This window comes from Ptychodera flava, chromosome 20 (assembly GCF_041260155.1).
Source record: "Ptychodera flava strain L36383 chromosome 20, AS_Pfla_20210202, whole genome shotgun sequence".
NCBI classification, from domain to species: domain Eukaryota; kingdom Metazoa; phylum Hemichordata; class Enteropneusta; family Ptychoderidae; genus Ptychodera; species Ptychodera flava.
Genome location: NC_091947.1, coordinates 6,599,442 through 6,621,917, shown reverse-complemented (window position 1 = coordinate 6,621,917; position 22,476 = coordinate 6,599,442). Strand labels below are relative to the sequence as shown.

At 39.2% G+C, this 22,476-nt stretch overlaps 1 protein-coding gene and 1 non-coding gene across 4 annotated transcripts in view; both read left to right on the top strand.

The window, feature by feature from the left end:
* Positions 1-22,476, top strand: part of LOC139119875 (serine/threonine-protein phosphatase 2A 55 kDa regulatory subunit B alpha isoform-like) — a 70,318-nt gene that overhangs the window by 28,624 nt on the left and 19,218 nt on the right. For 2 of the 3 annotated variants that reach the window (XM_070683806.1, XM_070683807.1), the window contains exons 2-3: positions 15,850-15,915; positions 18,306-18,403. In XM_070683806.1, coding sequence (XP_070539907.1) covers positions 15,850-15,915; positions 18,306-18,403 — 164 coding nt within the window. Of the gene's footprint in view, positions 1-15,519; positions 15,715-15,849; positions 15,916-18,305; positions 18,404-22,476 lie in introns of those variants that run through there. The other variant, XM_070683808.1, reaches the window with a different exon arrangement.
* Positions 12,930-13,002, top strand: Trnav-uac (transfer RNA valine (anticodon UAC)). The gene has a single exon. It is a non-coding gene; the product is annotated as a tRNA-Val (tRNA).

Below are 22,476 nucleotides of genomic sequence, written 5' to 3'. Positions count from 1 at the left end.
GATCTGAAGCGGAATGGGGAACACACGAGAAGAAACAGACATGCGCAGGGCTCCATCAAGTCACGAATGAAAACGTATTGAAAAATTTAGGTGAACTACAACCAGCTGTATAAAGTAAAAGAAATTTAACGTTTCCACCTTCTTAAAATTACATTTTATTTTATCAGTTATCCAATTGCAATTTTATCAGTACAGATCACGTCTACAGAATCCCCCGAAAGTTGAAATTTCGCTACTGGTTAATCAGATGACTGACGGGGAGTAGAATATACGAGGCGACAACAAATCGATATTTCGTGACGACATACACGTATTGGCGGTACTGCAGCCTTCGGGATTTTGCTGTAGTTGGACGTCAACAATCTCAAATGTCAATTTTCTTTGTTTTTGTCGAAGTTGAATCCCATGATTGACGGAGAGAGTCCAAGTGATAGGGTTCAACCGTGCGTGGTTCTGTTTGCACACCCTGTGGCGCTTAAGGGGTTGTGAGGCAGTGGAAAACATAACCCTGTCTATAGACGACCCCTTGACGCACAGTCAGTCCATTGATTTCCATGGCAACAAGGAAAGACGACTCTAGGCAAGGCGTACCCTCCTCTGATAGCAATTTCTCGTCAAGTTTGAATTAGTATTTCTCGCGGTGAAATACAATACACTGGGGTTAATTGCTGAAAATTCACCCCTAGTTTTCCTGAAAGGAGTGTGAAAAAACGAAGAAGCTGTGAAACCTTTAGAGGCAAAGCCGAAACCGTCTTCTTGTTTTTTTTCTCCATCAGCGATTGCTTGGATGTTCATGGCAACAGAGCGGAACGAGTCGGTGCCAAACTTGGGTCGGAAATCACACTTAACGAAGGAGTTAATGGGAAAAGAAATTGCCGGCAGATTATGTACGTGATTTCCTGATATCTTCCCGCTTTTCTTTTATCCGTGTTCTTCCTAAGGGAGTACATGGTTCGACCAAATTGTAGTGTGTTTACATGCACTTTCTGCAAAAGTTATTTCCACAGATATGCATCATTCGTGCGACTACACCGCTGTCTGCACGGCTGAACAAACTGTCAGCACAATACACTTCTTGAATATATTATATACAAATGAAAACAGTCAACGGCAGATGTTGACGGTGCTCTATGTTATGCCTATCTTTTTGTTTGCATGTACGTTAAAGCATAAATCATGAAATGTCTTTCTTAACGAGTATAACCATGCACTTTACCATATCTGCATGGTATGGTGCGTAGCTAGTCTCTCAAACATTTTGAATCATTATCTTTATTACTTTACAGTGTGGCCAAGAGAATTTCCAGCGTGAAAATGCCAAACATGAGCGCTTTGTTCACGTGACACCACGGCAACGTGAGTGGCATTCGACCGTATCTACCTTGGTTACCCTTGGTATCCCTCCATTCACAATTTAAAGCAATTTGATGGAAAAAATCATGCAAGTGAATGCTTATAAAAAGTACCATCCCTCTCTCGGGTTCAAAGATGACGCAAGGTACAAAACTATACAAAGTGTAATTTATTTACTAATTTATGGGTTTTTGTTTTGTCTTATTTGTTTGTCTTTTTTGCTTTTGACAATCGAATCAGAATGAGATTGCGCAAAACATGCGTTTCATTGCCGCGTGAAGGTCATTGCTGATGACATCATTTAGGAAGGATCTGTGTACGATGCGCTACTGAATATTTGAATCCGATTAGTGTAGTTTTGAAGACATCCCATGCATGAAGATTCTGATGAAATGACGTTTTTAATTGTACTACATTGGACGACGAAGCGAACTGTAAACGTACTAAAATGTTTTGTTTTCCGTAAAGCAGCCTCTACCCGATTTCAAAGCCACAAACCCCAGTGTGTTTTATACTAACAAATAACCCCCAAAATTACCAAATTTGGCCGCTTTCTTGAGCTCACAACATGTTAAGAATAGAAGTTGCTGATGGAAATATGTCATAGGAAGCATATTTATTCTACTATATTTTGATATACACCGTAACCTTCACAATTTGAGCAACACCCGTGCTCCTTATAGATCGAAGGAGTGGACGTGCTACCAATTTCGCAGCAAGTACATATCTCATAAGTGTTCGTAGATTTTACATTTTACTTGGTAGATGCCTAAAAAGTGCTGAAATAGGTTGTTCAGTCTTGTATGATATAGTAGTATACAGTCGACAAATCGATAGAATTACAGTACAGATGCTTGATTTAAATTACATCCAAGAAACATGCGGCTCCGTTTTGTCCAAAATACCCTTGTAAATCACATGCTAACTACCGTTGTGCATAGGAAGGAAATCAAACTGACGGTCTACACCTGCCGCATGAATTCCGATGAACAAGAAATAATCATGGCGTTGCTCGTGATACATATATATATATATATATATATATATATATATATATATATATATATATATATATATATATATATATATATATATATATATATATATATAATAAAACAAACTATTTGAAGTGCGTAACATTTGTAACATTCAGTTTATATCGCTCTATTTTTAGCATCGAGCACTGTAATTTCCCAGGAGGACATCTTCCTATTTTGGTACACACACAGACAGACACACCACACACACACACACACACACACACACCCACACACACACACACACACACACACACACACACACACACCACACACACACACACACACATATATATATATATATATATATATATATATATATATATATTATATATATGTGTGTGTGTGTGTGTGTGTGTGTGTGTGTGTTTGTCCTACAACCAGTAGTCCTGTTAAACAGACATCTTCTCGAATATTAAATGATAGTTGATCTAATAGAATATGATGCGTATTCTACAAACACAAAATCCCAGTTCTCAGATATCTTGCGTCATCAATATTCTGGAAACATCTCTGCCAGCAGAAAGCACAGAATATATCTATTAACGTAACGGACGACTCCAATATTCAAAGCGCTCGATCATTTGTACAAAGTGGCCCCTGATAAAAAAACCTAAGTTATGTAGGTTATCGTGTTCTATTAATATCTTTTTAGGCAATTTCGATCGGTCTTGCACTCGTAGGTTTTATATTCAGTTAATCTGGGGATATTTTTATGCATGAGAAGTAGTCTGTGATAGCATCTGAATACGAATAAATTGAAATAAATATGTAATTATAAAATGGCAATGAGATAAGATCTAATACGTTCTTTTAAGAGCGTTCGATGAGCCCTGCAGATGTGTGGTAGGTTATAAGGACGCCGGCAGTGTTCGGTATTTCGAGATAGTAAATGAGAAACGAGAATATCTCTTCAGAGGAAATGTTGACCGGCTGCTCGTCGATTGCTTTATTTCTCGGAATGTAAGGCCTCAAAGCCTTCCTTGTTTGCGGGCCGTGAAGTGGATAATCACTTGAGACGTACCGCTTTGTGTGTTTAGATGGTCTAGGGCTTTTAAGAAACGAATATCACATTTCCAGAGTTGAACATTTCTCCTGGTGTCACCAGGATGAATAGGTGGCATGCAATCTCGCTCTCTTTCAATCGATGGTGGGCGACTTTTGTAACTCCTTCATCTGCGAAAGAGTTTAATCTCCTCGCGAGTGGTTTAGACCCATCGGAACAAATTTCCGCGCAGAGTTGAGCGGCATGTGAGTCGAGCAGTTATCCTGTCTACCAGAGATTGGTGATTACGGCGTTCGGCTCTGCTTAATGTATTGTAAATCCATTAATAATGCTTGGGAAGATGCGGATTTTCTCAGCGTTCGCGAAACACGCTGGAAACCAGTGACCTGCGTAGCACAAAAGCAACCAATATTAACCACGGTAAAATATTTATTTTCGGATTTGACAAAGGTAATACGAAGCTAACATCTTCTCAGCGTTATCTATCATATGCTCTAGATTTATCAGGATATTGCTGGGGCCATAGTGACATTTGCTACACTTCACTATTACCCATCTTACCTTCAAATATTATATTTGAATATTTGTTTGATTACTTACCAAGGACGGTTTTAGAGTCAATTACTACAATAATAGCATTTGGAATACGCTGCCTTCGGCAATTAGCGAACACGTATTCCTAGCTTATAAATAGATTCCTATTTTATCCTGGTTCCGTCCACGGTGACATACGGTATAATATCCAATACAAATAGTTCAGTTTTTGTCTCCAAGAGATACGAAAATGTATTTACATATACAGCACAATATTTTGAACGCCTCGTTCCCAGTAATTGCATTTCCGCTTTGAAAGTTATCCTTTATGGAGAAAGGGGCACAAAATCTCACTTTTCTTTCCTAGCCACCTCCATACATTGCAATTACACTACCTCGATGCAATGTTTGTTCAATATTTGCTTAGCAAACAATTCTGCAAGGTTAAAGGTCACCTCGACATTCCACCATTTGCCATGACAACCGAGTTCTGGCGATATGAGAGTGCGCGGTCGATTGAATTTTTGAGTTCACATCAGTTTCAAAGAATAAAACATCAACAGTCGTCTATCATTTTGTCACCCATCGTTTATATTTTTTTCTCTGAACTGAAAAGACAAAAATTGGAATGATCTTTGATATTTCACATAAGTGAAATATATATGTTTTACGTCAGTCATAAATGGGTCAAGTGTTGTCCATTACCCAAATTCGATTCATCCATCGATCCGCTGTGAAATCGTATAACTTATATACGCTTATGTTCGATATCCAATCAAGCCGTAAGGTGCGCCTCGGGGACAGATGCTCTGACTCTGGAACTTTTACAGCTTTTTTGGTCTACAAATTGTCCAATTCTTGGAGCTCATTTTGAAGTGTATGAAGTGACTTAAGTTTTTTACTGGCTTACTTTTTGCGAAAATCGAAAATTTTAATTTTCCTACTAGAGTTAACACAGGAACTGCGGACAGTTTTAATTTCAAGAGTTGTCTAGTATCAAACTTTGCACGACGGCCCCTGATATTTATCCTTGATTTCGAATCACTTTTACAGTTTCCTTACAGAAAGTTCGAGCAAAAGTTAAAGTCTTTCAATTTCGGGATACGAACTACCTTAAAGGAACCTGGTAAACATTAACAGCAATTCGATTGTTACTTTTGGACCACATAGATATAGTGCGCCACCAAAATGATGAAGTAAATCCAACGTTCCGCAAGTGAAAATGGCTGACACACTCCTAATACCATATATGGATTTATGCAAATTAATTGTGGCCGAATATCTACAAGTACTTCATAGTGAAGTATGTCAGCTACGCTTCCTGGTTACCATGTCACCATAACATTACAGTCACGTGATGTATGTCGCACTTGCTGTACGTCAGTTCTCTCGGCACACTTCGATACATAAAATTAAAAAAATAAAAGTTTGGCAATTACTGTTACAACAGCATCGAAGACATGGATATAAGCATATTTCACACACAGACAGACAAACAGAGAGACGACAGACAGAGAGACGGCAGACACACACACACAAGGGCGACAAATTGTTGACATTATTTTGCAACATTATTGTGCAACTCGCTTACTAGCAATACCACCATGACTTCCATTCTTTAGTTGTCGAACCTGCGCGAGTTTATCTTGCCTGAAATGACATTTTTGCGTGATCTTGCGCCCGGTCACGGTCATCGTGGCTCGGCATTGACATTCTGCTTGGTGCAAATGGATATACCGCGTGTGCAATCGTGCATAACATCTTATACTAGCTATAGTGTTCAATTGTATACATCACATTTCATGGCCGCTTCCTGTAATGTAATCCTTTCATGAAATCTCATCCCTTAACGGGATCCAGATAAAATTGCAGTAAAGGGCTCACAGAACTAAAACAAGTCTTCAAAAACATAAACGATGCAATGAAATTAATCTGTATGAACGGAAACAGAAATGAACAAATATGTATTAACATTTATGAATATGTGATTCATTGAAGGGCCAGTAATGGTATCTTTCGGTGAATTTGTCATTATTTTTATTTTATACATAAAAAATCATCAAAAGTTAGCATTACTGGCCCTTCAATAAAATTTTAAACTTCGCAAAAATATTTGTGACTATTGTCTATTCAAAATGTGTACATCAAAGAGCCAGTAATGCTAACTTTTGATGATTTTTCACTATTTTTGTTTTCAATGTCAACCATAATTTCTTGTTCTACTCCTCAAAGCATTTTGATAACATACAGTATTCATCAGCTTGTCAACTAAGCCTGTACATGTGTAAACTGCATCGTTATTGTTGACAAGTGAAGTCTGGTCCGGACTAGAATTCAAATGTAAACAATAACGGTGCATTTTCCACAAATGGGTCCTGAGATGCTTTGTGGGCAAGCTAAATAGTGGGTATATCAACATTCTTTTGAGAGGAAAATATGAACTTTCAATACAAAATAAACATAATGAAAAATCATCAAAGACAGCATTCCTGGCCCTTTAATAGAAAAAAATTTAGGTTCCGAGGCTACTATACTCTACATTTAAAGTTTACGACGTTCAGATTTGATCACATAAGACGTGTTATGTGTGGTCATATATTGAACTCACTCACGTGTTCAGAAATAGAATGTATGTAGCCAACATTGACCGCCATCATTCTAACAGGCATTTACAAAAGTTTTTTCGGCGTTTTTATCCAGACAGCATTATTTTTTCGTTACAAAGTAAACACATCGAGATGTTTTTAGTTTATTTTCTGCTCGAGCAGTGAACTCCTCTGAATCCAAAATATTTGTAAGACTCGTACATGTGTGTGTGTGCGAGTGAACGCTCATCGCAATCAAGTGAGCATGTTGGTCTTTTTGAAAAAAAATGCGGCTTGTTATTTTTTGTAAAAAATCTCCACATGACTAGACTTGGTTCAAGTCGATGAATTTTTAAAAATTAAAAACATTCAAAATAGTTTCTCTTGTGTCTCACCTATTTCGTACAAACCTATTCGGAATTCGCGTTCGGTAGCCAAGGCCAGGTTTTCCCAGCCATTGAATCCATTACCTTTGAGTCTGCGCAGTATAGTGAGTTAGTTTCTGCCGGATTCAACGGTGAAACTCGGGTGAAACTCCCCTGTATAGCGTTCACTCCACTCATAGCGTCCACTCAAGTCACGCGCACGTTTCACATGAAAGCGAAATACAAATTATTGCCAGGTGCAGCCAACGGAGCTATTCATCAAAAAAGCTATTCCAGGAGCAATTTTTGAGGGCAGGGGAAATTTTAATTTTGCTGGGGCAGGGGACATGTTTTAAGGTGGTAGGGGAGCAAATTTTAGTTTTTTTTGTATGGCAGGGCGGATATCGGTTGATTGTCCTGGGGACAGGGCTTGGCGAAAAACGTTTTTAGGGGAATTGTTTCCAGGGCAGGGGAAATTGGCAAGTTTTTTTTCGCCACAGGGCAAGGGAGCTTCAAAAATTCACAGTGGGGAGGGGAAACAGGCAAAAATAAGTGGGGAGTGGGTAAAAATGAAGTTTGAGTGTGGGAGGGTAAGTCGAAAAATTTTCTATGGGAGGGCAAATTATGAACAGCTAATTAATTACCCTCTTGACTTAAAATTAGTCAGTTCACATTATTTGTCATGAACAATATATCTTATCATAGTAAGGACCTTTTTAAAAGTGCATTGTTCGTTGGCTGCACCTGTATTGCGTTCAATCGACTCAAACATTCACAAATCACAGACTTGAATCAAGTCTACCACATGACCTGAAAGTAAGGGAAAGTATGGAATTATGAGGAAACACATTTGAATGCTCTACCAACTCTGGAAAACACATGCAAGTCCGCGAACACTTATGAGCAATTTGCACATTTTCGCTCCAACCACTTCTGCCAATGTCTAATGGTCTGTCTCTTAGTCAGAAGCTACCCCTCCCGAGACCGAATGGTCCGTCCCTAAGTCAGAAGCCGCCCCTCCCGACATCTATTGGTCTGTCCCCTAGAAGCCGCCCGGTCCTTTGCCGAGATCAATAAGATCTGAAAGTATTTTGTTCACAGGCTGTCATTATGTAACAGTTCAGTTTTTTCACTCTAATTACTTCTTTTTATATATCTAAATTTTTTAAATGATATAAGCGCATTAGATATTCTGTAATTATGCAATGCGCTGTAAGAGAAATAAATACTTAGAAGCGGAATTAAGACTGGAATTGACGATTCGGATATCAATGTCTTGAGTCGCCAGTACTCAATATATGCACCCTGTGTGTCCGGGCAGTGTCGCATGTCCATAGCCAGGATAAATACTAAAGATATGCATTCAGAAAAAGTTTTCGCGTTGTCGTATTGTGACATGCTGACGCCGTCAGTTTTGTAAATTAAATCACGGGTCGCCAATGCTTACACTTCATTATTCATGGCAAATATCGGCCACAGAGCAATGACATACAGTAAGAAATACTAGTTATTCGACTGAGCTGGGGAAATATCCGTCACGTGACCTTCACAGAAACAAGTAGAGTACGGAGTAAGGTAGTCGAGATTGCAAGGTTTTCAAATGTCATAAGTTGCACATAGAGTGTTGGAAAGTGCAGCGTAATGTTTCCACTGAACTAAAGTGTAAACATGTGAATATTTTATTAAGGCAAGTTTGCACCTTCGTTGCACGATTATATTCAGTCAGCCCGGGGTTCACGACACGGGAGAACACATACAGTTCACATTAGCACCTGATGTGACTGCAGTCTCCATATAGTGTCATGGATGGGTGTCATTGGCACATTGGTCAGTAATACGTAAAACTTTCATCAATGCAGAAAGACTCCACTTACAGATCATTTATGTACATTCTAGTGGTCGAACAACCTTCAACAAATATCTCATGTCCGCCTTTTTCATGTAAACATCCTCACAAACTTTACCGCTGTTTGTCCATAAGGTGAGGACATTGATTATATTCGTGTTTTCCTTCGTTGAGGAATAAATTTTTCAACTGTGAATTTCGTGAGCAATATGAGATTAACCCGTTGGTAGCTTTACCTTAGACATTAATCTTTGCGGACCTTTCGACTGTCTGCGTTTCGACTCCAGACAGTACTTAATACTATATGAGTTCGAAATGTACATTCAATTGAACATTACCAGCAATATTTCTATGACATTGTCGCACATGAAATATGAGGATATATGTACCTTAGCTGTACGTCACTAGCGCTGTATTATCGACCTGTACCATTACATCATTATTTATTAATAACCAACGTCGTTATCTGGCTATAGGATTTCTTTTCCCTCTGTTCCAGCTCCATCATCAAAATAAGAAAGAACATATCAATTTTCAGGGGTTAGGGATTCGATTGTATGTATGTATGTATGTATGTATGTATGTATGTATGTATGTATGTATGTATGTATGTATGTATGTATGTATGTATGTATGTATGTATGTATGTATGTATGTATGTGTGTGTAGGTGTGTGTAGGTGTGTGTAGGTATGTATGTACGTATGTGTATATATATATATATATATATATATATATATATATATATATATATATATATATAAATGACTTATAATAAAGTAAGAAGAATAATCTTGCTTCGATATGAATATCAGTTCGACCAGGTTAAGGGATCAACACGTTGCGTCTTTTCTTATTCCATATTTTACTGATATTTGACGTCATAGGTGAAATTTATCGGGCAGAATTTGTTTCCGTAGCTGCATATGACACCAGTTTTGTCCTTGTATTGAGTAAGCTGTTTTAGCAAAAGGATATACTTGAACGCCGCTACAATAACCTAAACAGAAAGGAATTCTGCGACCGTGCATCACAATGTTTCAAGAACATTCCGAACCAAAAAAGCACACGTCCAGTTTCGACATTGCAGACTTTTCTCTGGCTATCACACAAACTCTGCCCTTGAAAACCATACCATTCGCCCAACAACACACAGACAACCTGACCAGAACATCCAAATCGTTCAACAAGAACGGAACTCTCTACTCTTCAGACTCTTCGATAACAAAATACCTATGGGGTATTTACCATGGAGTAGAAGAATGTGAACGTGTAGGCATGCACGTACATACACAAATTCAAATCCTTGCTCAGAAATATGACTAAGAAAGCATCGGCCTCTACGGAGATGACGGTTCAGCCATCCTCAACCACAAAACATGACGCCCAGAATAAAAACGAAAAGCCTTCCAAGACCTCAAACTAAAAAGAACCCTAGATATCACCCTTTTAGTGGTTGCGAGGAAGATTTTAAGTCAGGGATTCCTTAGACGTACGTACATACATATACGTACATGTATGTATGTATGTATCTCACCAATTTGTCAATGCGGAGTGCAGACGACATCGGGGAGAAAACAGAGAAAATGCTCATGATTACGGATACCAAAAAAGGTCCTACAAAATTTCAGACACACGTTTATTCCAATCTCTTTATTCGGCTTCTTTTTATGCATTCAGATGAATTTAATATTACACATTATGTTCAACAGGTGCAAATTATCTTTCACTATCGCATTGCAAACGAGATGCTTCACAACATCAGCAGTTAACTCAGCAGGTGTTGTGTTCCAAATCCCGGAAGCATAATTGGACATCTCTGCGTTTAAAAGACTCTTCTGTTATTTTCGGTAGGGGTGTGTACGAAGCAGATTCAAAATGTTACCGTTCTTTTTGCAGCATTTTGTCACCATTTTTCACTGTTAAAGAATTGTCTAGGGCCTTTCCTTCGTCTTGTTGTCCTGTGGCGCCTTTCAGATCACTACTAGTAAATTGACACTCCAGAATTTAATGTAGTATAATTTTGGGAATAGTCACAGGGCACAGAAGTCATTCCCCTTGAGCGCGGAGGGTGGGTTCTTTGTGCAACGGTTTATTTTAGTTTATTAATTTTGACAATGATATTTCAAATAAATATTTCAACTGTACTCCGTAAGACTTATTTTACTAGTATTGCCGTTCACACACAGGCCATTAAAACGCCTCTGAAACGGCTCTGGTCCAATACTGCCTTAAAAAGTTACGTGTGGACGCTACAAGTGGTTCTGAAACGTTTCAAATTTGAGACGGTTTAGGGGTTAACTCTATTCACAACTCGCTGAGTGGGCGGACTGAGCCATCTTAAATGCCCTAGCTCACTCGACAGGTATTTGTAACTTATATCAAACAGCAACTAACATTCAATTCAATTTCCTTTCGTCATGGCCACCGAATGAACAGAGCACTACATCTCGTGGCAATAATTGATCTGACGATGAGATCAGTCTGCTTATCTCAGTCTGGGCTGACGAAAGTATACAGAGAATGCTGAACGGAACATGTAGAGACAGCCTCGTTTACAAAAAAAGAAATTGCCGAAAGGGCTCTACAACAGGGTTTAAACAGATAGCTAATCATTGCCACCGCAAGATGAAGGCACTTAAACTTAAGAACAAAGAAGTCGTTGACAGCAACAGGCCGAGCGACAGTACAACCATGAAGATACCTCCATGGTATGATATCGTTCATGTCAGCCATCCTGTTACAATGCCGCATGCTTTGTCATATCTTTTGAATTCGAGAGGGCGCATTAAGACGGCTTAAACACCAAAAACAAAAACTTAATTTTGCTCGTGTGGACACAAGCGGACTTGTACTATTAATCCCTGTGTTTGCAACTCACAAATAGTGTCGCAGAAACGTTTCAATTTGTTTCCTGTCTGAACGTAGTAGTACAATTGGGACGGCTGTAGTGTTGACTTAATCAATTAATGCGCTGATAGGGACAGCCGATTAGCAAGTTGGTAATGTTTGCGGAGCAATTAGAGTGGTATGTATATAGAGGAGATAAGGACTTGTAGGTAATAAAGAAAGCAGTCAGACTGTTTGGAGTCGAAATCCTTATTCAAAATATCACAGTCAAACAGTCAAAATTAATAAAATTACTTGTAGTAATAAAGAAAGCAGTCAGACGGTTTAGTGTTGAAATCTTATTTGAAATATCACACTCAAAATTAATAAAATAAAATAAACCGTTGCACAAAGAACCCAACCCAAGGCGACTGAAATCTGTACCTTGTGGTATAGCATGGTACTATAATCCTACAGCTGTATACTTACTAGTATGTACTGAATCAAAACCAAACACATTACATGTATATCAGAGGACGCTGGTTTAGATTGGAAATATTACCATACGGGTGTTGTAGACAGCCGCGTATTGAAAATGGAAATAATGTGACCCCAGACAGCCCCGCTGGTTATGCAGTATCCTTGGCGATATCAAAGGTTAGATTCAGGCGACCGACCTCTCGTTCGCAATTTGCTGTTTTCAGTGAAGAATTCTTACTCAGAGTAAACAGCGGCAAAGCATTCTAAATAGGGACTTAGTGGTACAAGCGGCGACGATACAAAATGCCGACGTATTCTTGCTATTCGAATAAGGTCATGGCTGCCATTGACTATTTTTTGGTCAAACGATGGAAAAAAATCACATTTGATGCACATAATCTCACGCTCCCTTTTGTTGTAACGAAAGTTAATATTTATCCGGCCGAGTTCAAAACGGCAAATTAAATTACTAAGATCAACAGCAGGCAGCATTCAGACCTGTAATTAAGTTGTAACAAAACGTCGACAGCAAAACATACTCCCACTAGCACTACTACTACTACTTCTGCTACTACACTACCACTACTACTTACAACAATAACAATAACAACTACTACTACTACTTCTGCAACTACTACTACTAACTTTCTGTACTTTGAAAGCAAATATTTATGTATTATTTATTTGTATTTTACAGTATTTTCCCTTTCATTATACTTCGGTATCGGTTTCCCGTTTTCTGATATTTTCATTGTGCAAGTTTTTATGTAAACAACGGTTTGAAAACTACTACTACTACTACTACTACTACTACTACTACTACTATTTCTACGACTACTAGAGCTATAAAAACCGAAGTTACCCATAAAAATAGCTAGCGCCTAATAAAGTAAGTGGTTTCGTGGTGTAGCGGTTATCACGTCTGCTTTACACGCAGAAGGTCCTGAGTTCGATCCTCAGCGGAACCACGATTTCTTTTCGAGGAATTTCAGGGTTCATAAATTTGCACTTCCATGATAAGATGACACCTTCATTAATTATCGAGGAGAGTTTTTTTCTCGAATGATATTTTATTCAAAATTCCTTCCATCTTGGGTTATCGTGATTTGGAGAGTTGACCTGATTTCGAATTTTTTCTGTGAATGGCGATTTTGGCTGTGCGGGCTTTTTGCGACGGTTACCACTGCTAACTGCAACGATTTTGTTCGATATTGGAAAGTTGGTGACTGAACAAAAAATTATTAAGTTTCAACAGTGGACGCCGTGCGGCGGTTCACGGTTAGTGAAAATCGCCCACTATACTCTTCAAATTTGTGACGTATGTTTGAGCATACGGCCTCATAGTAGGTTACAGGAAAGGTCATGAGACCGAACAAACAAGATTTATGTGCATCTCTGTACCTGTTTTTGAACGTTCAGGGATATGAGCTGTAGGCTATATTCATTGTGATACGGTCTTGTCTGGTCAGTACACAGCTTCCAACCGCCACATTTTCTTGTTTTTTAAACATTCCTACCATTTCAGAGTGTCTATGTATAATTTCAGTTTTAACACTGTTACATGATCAGGGCATTGTGTGAGACTCGCGACCGCCTATGATAATAGGCTCCTATGCGCGAATGGTAATTGCTTCTCGGCGGGAGCATATATATAAGGATGGATAAAATGTGAGGCAGCGTGGGTCTTGTTCTGGTTTGTTCCAGATACGTAAGGTGAACGGTGTAGCCCGGATTAACTTATTGATTCCACATGTTCCATATCTCCGGCTATTGTCTTGATTCCACTACTTGGTCTCTACTTGTGTCTGTTCGAGAAGTGCGCTTATGTGGTGGTCAGCGAATTTTCCGAGCATGAAAGATGTCGCCTCCTCCGATTCTTGATAAACACTTAGCGAAATCATCAAGAGAAATTTTCAATTCCTCAAATTTTTTCGTAATTGTACGGTGCTATTCTGAGAAACCGTACTTTCCGTGTATGTTACAAAGATCGACTTGTTCAATTGACGCATGTCAGAAAAATACAATTTGCCGATAAAATAACAAAAGAAATTAGATCTTTCAGTGTTTTTCCTCATTTTCATTTTTGAACAAGACCTGAAAACCGAACAGGAAGATAAACAATAACAACGTCTTCTCTTGTAAGAAAAATCCCTATCATACTAAAGCGACGCTCGAGTGTAATCGTTGAACCAAATCATAGTGAAACACGCATGCAGAACAGTCTACAGACATTTTGCTCACAGCAAAAGTGTTGATGAAAAAAAATTACGAAATTAGTACGAACAACAGAACGCAAAAAGTGACAGCATATCCCTCCCCTATTTGAGTCAAGCCCTTAGTCAGGTCAATCACAGGCTCAGTGTAGTCGACTGTCTATGTTTAAATTTACGCTCAAACGGTTATCTGGTCGCAAGTTAGCCTCCCAGTTAACCCAGGCTGTTAACCTCGGGTTGTGAAAGCCCGTAAATTCATAACTTGACAACAACATGCACTGCTCAGTTGAATGCCCTCTGAGGCAGCCAACTACTTTTGAGTTGTCGAGAGAGGGCGCTGTCGGGCAAGCAGAATATCAAAATGTTCGTGTGTGTGTGTGTGTGTGTGTGTGTGTGTGTGTGTGTGAGAGAGAGAGAAGAGAGAGAGAGAGAGAGAGAGAGATTTTGTGTTTTACTATTCGTCGGCGTTTTTGAAAAGTTTATAAGTGTCACCTCAATATGAATTTTGTGTGTCTACTTCTTAGGGAACGTTGAATTTATGAACAGTGACAGGCTTTCTGAGGGAATTTGTGAACCATGCGAGTGCACAAATGTTGGACTGAAACAGGTTTACCAACAGAAAACATACAAATATCAGTAACATTTCCCATAACACTATTTTAAAGCTGTTTTATAAGTTACTGTACAAAAGTATTGTAAGAGACATCATCATCATCATCATCATCATCATCATCATCACGGCAACCATAATCATCACTCTAATTGTTCCTACTAACGTAGATGGTCGCACGTGAAAACAAGAAGACTGCTTTATTATCTTCCCTTTCAGTCTTCAGCTCCATGGATAAGAATAGGAACTCGTGACGTTGGCGTTTAACCCGACGAGGGTCCAAGTTACATGTAAATCAAGGCTACGTCATTTGATCATTTGTTGTTGTAAATAGCGAATAGGCTTCAAAAAGGCTGAATAGTATGCAAGTTTCTTTTGACAATTGAATAGCTTTCAAGACTTTTTCACTCCTTTTAATTCAATCTCATGGGGTTTCAGCAGCTGCTTATGGTTTCTTAGTAAATTTAATTAATTTTATCAAACTCCTATTGTTCGTTTTTTCTGAACTGATTTTATTAAAGATGAATAATTGAATCAACATGGTCATAATTGTGATATATAGATACATGCAGTACATATATACATCAAAATTTATTTTTCTCGAGCGCCTGTATTTGAGATCACTTCCTGTCTTCACCTCACGACAGCGAGGCCGAGTGACGTCATTCCAGGCTATCTTCCGTACATTGAAGTGCGCCATTTTGAAAGTCGACGTTGGTTTTGTGTACGATAGCGGCGCTGAATCTAGGCGCCATCCTCGCCATCCGCCAATAAATAGCTTATGCAGACCATCTAGACGATATTTTGGATATTCCCTCACAGTTCTAGGGTCGTATTTTCGTTCTATGTTATGGCTGGTAGGTTGAAACCGAGCGTTACATACTACAAATTATTAGTATTTGTCACCGTTTCTTACCATTGTATTTCACACACTATGAATGGAGCTCACATGTGAAGATTGTCTTCTTACGGCTAGTTTTTGTTTTCGACAGGGACTGGCGAGGTACAGTGGTGTTTTTCGCAAGTGAAAGGAACAGTTGAAGAAGATGTCACCGAAGGTAGGTGAAATACGGTGTCTAAATCTGTCTTTCAAGAGCGGTAACACTGAATATACGTACGTTGAGTACTCACCAACGGTCGATGCAACTTCTCAGTAAGATTGTCTGTGTTGAGTGAATTTTAACTAGCTACCGTTATATGCATACTAATCATCAAACACAGGGGTAAACATAATTGGTATGCATGTTTAATGCAAAAGGACAACAGTGTCCAAAGATTGAAACGGCGAGCAAGTCGAAATGTTTTCCTTCGCTCAACATGGCGACGACCCCGGCGTTTTAACAGTCGTCCGTGCACGCGCACAGATGAACTTTTTTCGAAAATTTAGACTCAACATTGTGATTTGTATATGCTACATGAAAGAATGTAGATTTATCAAAAATTTGCTTTGAAACGTTAGTTCAACGAAATCCCCCAAAACGTGGACAAACTTTGTTACAACGAATTTTAGAGGCGGTGACCTTTGACATGTCAATTCAGCTACCCTGGAAAATTGGCATCAATGGGGTATCACGTAAAACCTAATTTAGTCGCTCAGGACTTCCATTTATCAGGGAGCACAAATTTACAGAGGTGCGCTATGAATACTACCCTAACAATTTTTTGAACACAAGCGCCAGCATCGTCAGTTATTTTGGAGAGGGAAGGACAGGACGAGTCATCTTTGCAATATTAGTATCAAGAATATGAGATTTGTGGCCGCACCAAAGTCATTTCCTCCTTGTGTTGAAAAGTAGGTCATGTACAAATTGACAACAGTACTTGAATACAGCCAAGAGACATAAAGAGTTTTGAAGTGCAGGAGTCTCGTGGTTTTTCAGTCGTTTTTACCAAACGTGTACTGGTTTAATAATACACTAACTTGAAATTGTGTTAGAGACAGGTTACAAAAGGATACAGAAATGCTTAAAGCATTTCCTTCACACAATGTTGCTTTGAATAAATTATCATGAAATGATACAAAGTAGACAATTAAAATTTCTGTAGTAGGAGGTGTAAGTGCAGAACAAGCATGCATCAACTGGTTTAAACAATGTTCGTATTTTTTTTATTGGGGATGACCAAATGATCGATGTGAAACAGTGGAGTTATGTAAACATGCATCTGCAGTACCCACGTAGTGCAATACATTATGCAGAAGCTACATTCTAGCCATATCTGAATGAGAAATATGTCAATATATTATCACTTGAAGTAGTCTATTCATGAGAAAGTTCAGAAATCATGAATATCAACGTCACATACTGAACTATTCATGCGTACTTCACAGGGTATCCTTTTTGATTTGTCAACCAACAACATAATTTATCCAACACCTTTGATGATGAGCATCCAACAGGTTGTCCCTCCCTCCGTGTAAGGCAGACGAACCATTGCAAGTATCATCCCTCACTGAAGCCATGTTTTTTTTCAGGTTTCTCGGGGGGAGGGGGGATGTTTCCCCCCCCCCCTCGAATTTTTTTGGGGGGGTGTTAACTATGATAAAGTATACAAATTTAGATTATGAAAATGAATGTTTTCAAGATATTGGCAAATTTAGGTTAAAGGGTGGATCAAATATCAAATTAGAGTTTACTGTTTCTAGCTCTTATCCATGTAGGGAATGTTTAACATATAAGAAGCTTATATGAATCATTCTCACTTCATTCATATAATTACATAATATGATTACAAAATTGTAATCTGATTGTCAGTCGGTAGTCTTCCAGCTGTAGTTTATCTTTCTGCAGTTAGGAAGCTAGTTCTGTCATTTACATATTTACATGTAACTGTGACTAGGCGGATAATGGGTTTAACCAACAATTTAATGTTACAGCATAGGCAGTATGATGCCAAATGCCACTATCAATACCTCCAATATCAAGATTCATAGTAGAGGGATACATAGGGAATGTGTGTGTTTACTTTGTGTGAGGGGGAATAAAGTTTTATTAGGGGATTTGCAAAACTGGGCACTTTGGTGAAAACACTGCTGAAGATCGTAAGAGATTTCCAACATTTTCTAGCACAACATAAATTCATGACACTCCTTGCTCGTTGCCAATAACCTGAAGATGATCTTTTCTAGCACCTGGTTAATTATTACCTGACCATTTGAAATTGATTCTAAAAATAACCTGGACCATAGTTTGTTAGGTAGGGATATTCATCATACTCATAAATACATTGCTACTGTAAGAGGCTTCCCCTAGATTTATACAATTGCATTTTGGCAGTGTTTTGTCATTGTCACCCAGTGCAGTGAAGGTTGCATTGTACAAACATTTATAGGTTGCCAAGATCTCTCTTTTGAAGCCCCATCTCTGATGTGTGCCAAACTGCTCCACAAGCAGTTTACTGGTACTAATATTTTCCATAGTCCTGATATTTCTGTGTCATTTTGTTTCAGCTGATATAATATCCACAGTTGAATTCAACAATGATGGAGAATTACTTGCAACAGGGGACAAAGGAGGACGTGTTGTCATATTCCAGCGCGATCAGGCAGTAAGTGAAAGTGAAACGTTTATACCGGTTTAGTGTTCTACAGCAATAATAAACCACATCTCTGTGCTTTCGACGAGTGATATGTTTGATATTTTATATTGGTGTAATATCAAGTTATGTGCAGCTTGCACAATTGACAATATCTTGCGACCTATTTTTGGTGTGCAGTTTATTGACATTGCATACTCTCTTTATGGATCGTTAGGTCTGTGGCAGATAAAGAACTTAATGAAATGTCAACATATACGAGTATTAGGAGTTTTTCGACAAAGGTTAGCAGTCTGCGTTTTGATGTAAAAACTAGGTCACTCAGGGCAGTTGCTAGGGCTTTTGGTCAAATACTCCTTTTTTGCTGAATTTCTAAATTGTGCATTTCTATTTCATTCTTTTGAATATTAAATTCTAAGTCCTGTTATTAAATTAATCGTCTTTCTACCACGCTCCAAAGACAAACCATAGAAATAAATACCACTTTGGAGAAAGAGGATTAATTTGTCAGAAACCCCCAAACCACTACGTTCAAAGTATTTTTATCCCTGATTGAACTCTGGATGTCAGCCGTAAGGTATGACATATTATGATGGTTATTTTATTTCTCGGTCTGTTTCCCTGGTATGTTATGTATTTTGATAATGATACCTAAAACCAGCCTGTTGTAATACAGGGATGAAAGGAAACCTTCAAGAAAGGCAAGGCCTTCATACAGAAATTAAGCCAGCCTTGAAGACCAAATTTTTGAGTCATCTGAGACCATAACTACTGCATGAAATAAAGATGATAATTCAGTGGCTATCTCTTAAATTCGTTATTATTCTGTGTGGCTGAAAGACATGTGTAATGACTTCCACATTGATCAGTTAATCTTAACAAGATTGACATGCTGAAATGATACCTAGGAGAGAGAATTGTACACCTAGGAGAGCCACATACAAAAGGACACTCTGTGTCAGCTCTGTCTTGAACGGTGAGATAATGACCAATTTGTTGAATTTATCAAGGCAGTGTGTCCTAAGGGTAAAATGTAACCTTTAGAAGCTTTCTTAAGAAAACCTTCAGACACAGGTATCTTTCATAAAATTCTGCATGTCAGGGCTAGCTGACTTACAGGTACTATGAAGCTGATTGCTGTTCAGAATTGATTTTACTACCATGTAATATTGTGTACCCAATGGATATAAAAATAACTTTTTTTACAATGTTAACCCTTTTCCTGCCAAGTCGGTGAAAATCCGCTTGAAATTCGGTGTAGCTAGAAGCTGAGCAGCCACGGCCGTTATCCTCCTAAGGCGGTGGAAATCGGGCTCCTTTTTGGTACCCCCTTTCCTGCCTAGTCGACGGAACTACGTGTAGCAAACCCTTGCTCACGCTAGGGGTCGTTCGAGGACAGGTTTTGGGCGAGGAACGGCGTTTGCTCTCGAAATGGGTTCACAGGGAGTCCAAGGACAGGGAAAGGTGCAGAAACCTGTCCGCCAGTCCCCCACACCCGAGGGGGGCTGGTTTTTTTTACCGCTTTTTAGCGGACTTGGCAGGATAGCATGGTGACGTTTTCTGGCGGAGTTGGACGTACTTGGCTGCCTGGCACTATACAGATTGCTGCCGAACTTGACCAACTCGGCAATGCTAATCTAGAAGGCTACCTCTTGCAAACGACTTGGCAGATATGCCGATGGTGCGAGACGAAAGTCACTTATTCAGTTGTGCGTGACTGAAAATGAGAACGTATTTTTGACGGGACGGCTCGACTTGTTCCTCCCATGGAACGGATATGAACGACTCGGAAATACCATTACAAACTGGTGTCCGACGTACTAAGCTGGGCTTCAGCTCTGCAAGTTCAAGCCAGGCAACGTCCTTCACTGCCTTGGCCGTGCCATTCAATGGACGTAGCTTTGGATTTTTTATTTATTCCACCGTCCGAAGTACTGGCTCTGGTTTGCAGGCAAACGTATCCTCTTGCCGATGCGTTGGTAACTACGTACGCTGTTTGCGTACAGAGAATTCAAAAGGGCACATGAGGTCAATATGCTACATGTACGGGGATAACGTCTGCATTTAGCAGGGACTGCTTTTGTTATGCAAACCAGCTAGCAGTACAATATGGCTGCCAGCATGTGGACACGTCGATGGCTAGAACAATGGAAGCATATTGCGTTGCACCCGTGCATCGCAAAAGTGAACTGAAGACTTGGGGGTAGTGACTGGTTATCACTGGTTAGCTGCAGCCCAAGCCATGTCGGTACAAACCCGTACCTGATGAGGACCACTCGATTAAGTCAGTAATGAACGGTAACACTCGTAAGCCAACTCCCAACTGAGCTGGCAAAACTACGTAAAGCTGTGCTTCAATGGCTCAGCCATGTCGTTAATACAACGGCAAAAACGTAGTTTTTGTGCTACACTGCCAAGTCGTTGGAGGTACGTATTCAATTGCCCCTACCCTGGGGAAACAGACAGGTTTGACGGTGCTTCTGCACCCCTAGCACGACCCTCAGGGCCTCTGACTAACAGACGAGTGAGGTGATGTTTGTGCCTAGCGGACGTGCGTAATACTGAAGGAGTTTATTTCCGAAAAAATAAACATGAAACGGCAATAAAATGACGCACTCCCAGGGGCAAACAAAGCCAGTGACCTCAATTTTTTTCTGCAGCAACCCTTGAGCTCCTTCCCCTGTCTACGGGCATGTAGAAATTATCGAAGTCTAACACGTATAAGTACGGCTAAAACTACCCTGAAAATGGGCGATTTCTGCCAAAATGGCTGGCAGGATAACATGCAGGAGAGCCAATCTTTTGCAGGCACATATTATGGGGCGGTTTTCTACTGACTTGGGAGAATAACGGACAAGGACGCTCGGCAGGAAAAGGGTTAAGGCAAGTATAATTAGCACCAGCGGTTCAACAAATCCTGTGACAATACATGGGAGACAGGGCATCAGCATTGCCCATATAAAATGTGCAAGCTCATGGCAGATTGAAAATACCAGATGTCATAATATGTGCATTTGTCTCCAACTTATTTTATCTATGAAAGATTGAGCAATTACCCATGCCTGTTTTTGCTGGGGCCCTAAGAAAACACAATTTATATGTTCTGGACTAGCAGATGGGTGAAATTTTCACCAGTTCATGCTGTGCTCACATAACCCCCCCCCCCCCTTCACATAACCCCCCCTGCTACTGTGGCAGCAAATGTTTCCCTAAGTATTTTCAGACTCCAGGTTTTCATAGCTTATGAAAATCCTGTTGTTGTGGAAAAGTAACTCAGAAGGAAATTTTGAAGCGTCTTGTTGTCAAGATATTTATTTGCAGGATAGTTGTTTGTTTTAGTAGCTTTGATCTGTCAAACAGTCTCCAAAAATAATTATCTAGTATTTCCAATCAGGGGAAACAATCAAAGAGTGTTATTGGGCGAGTCGGGGAAGAAATTTCACATCGATTATTACAGATAAAATGTACACCTTTTTTATTATCATATAAAATACAATTATACTGTATTTAGATCAAATTACTGCTATAAGATCTTGAAATTTGGTCAGTAGGTTGTCAAATTGCTGCAATATACTTATCAATTTCAAATTTAACAAATACTGTATTTGGATAGTGTTTATCAATCCAAAACACTTGTTATTGTCAAAAATATCCTGAAACATTTTATCGATATTTTGTGATTTGGAATTTTGGATTTCCTGTGTATTTCTACATCTCATCATTATCCAGAATTTCTTCAGAATTCTGTTGTCATATGCAACTTTCATTGTCATCGCCTGAATCAAAGTCAATCTCAGCAATAGCTTCTTGTTGACTCCCTTGACCGGATAGTCACTCCTTAGAAATGTGTTTCTTATCAAAGTGATATACCGTAAAGGTAAAAGGTATCCATATTTAATCAGGCTCTAACCAATAGCCATGTAGCAAATGGAAAATATGATTTGCTCATGACGTTTTGTTCCGTGCATGCAATTATGAAAAAAGAGAGAAGCTGCCCCTTTGATTGTTGAGAATACGTGTGTGAGTACGTATAGTTCCTCCAGAATGATGCACACGTACATATGGAGATGTATGCTTGTAGGTTA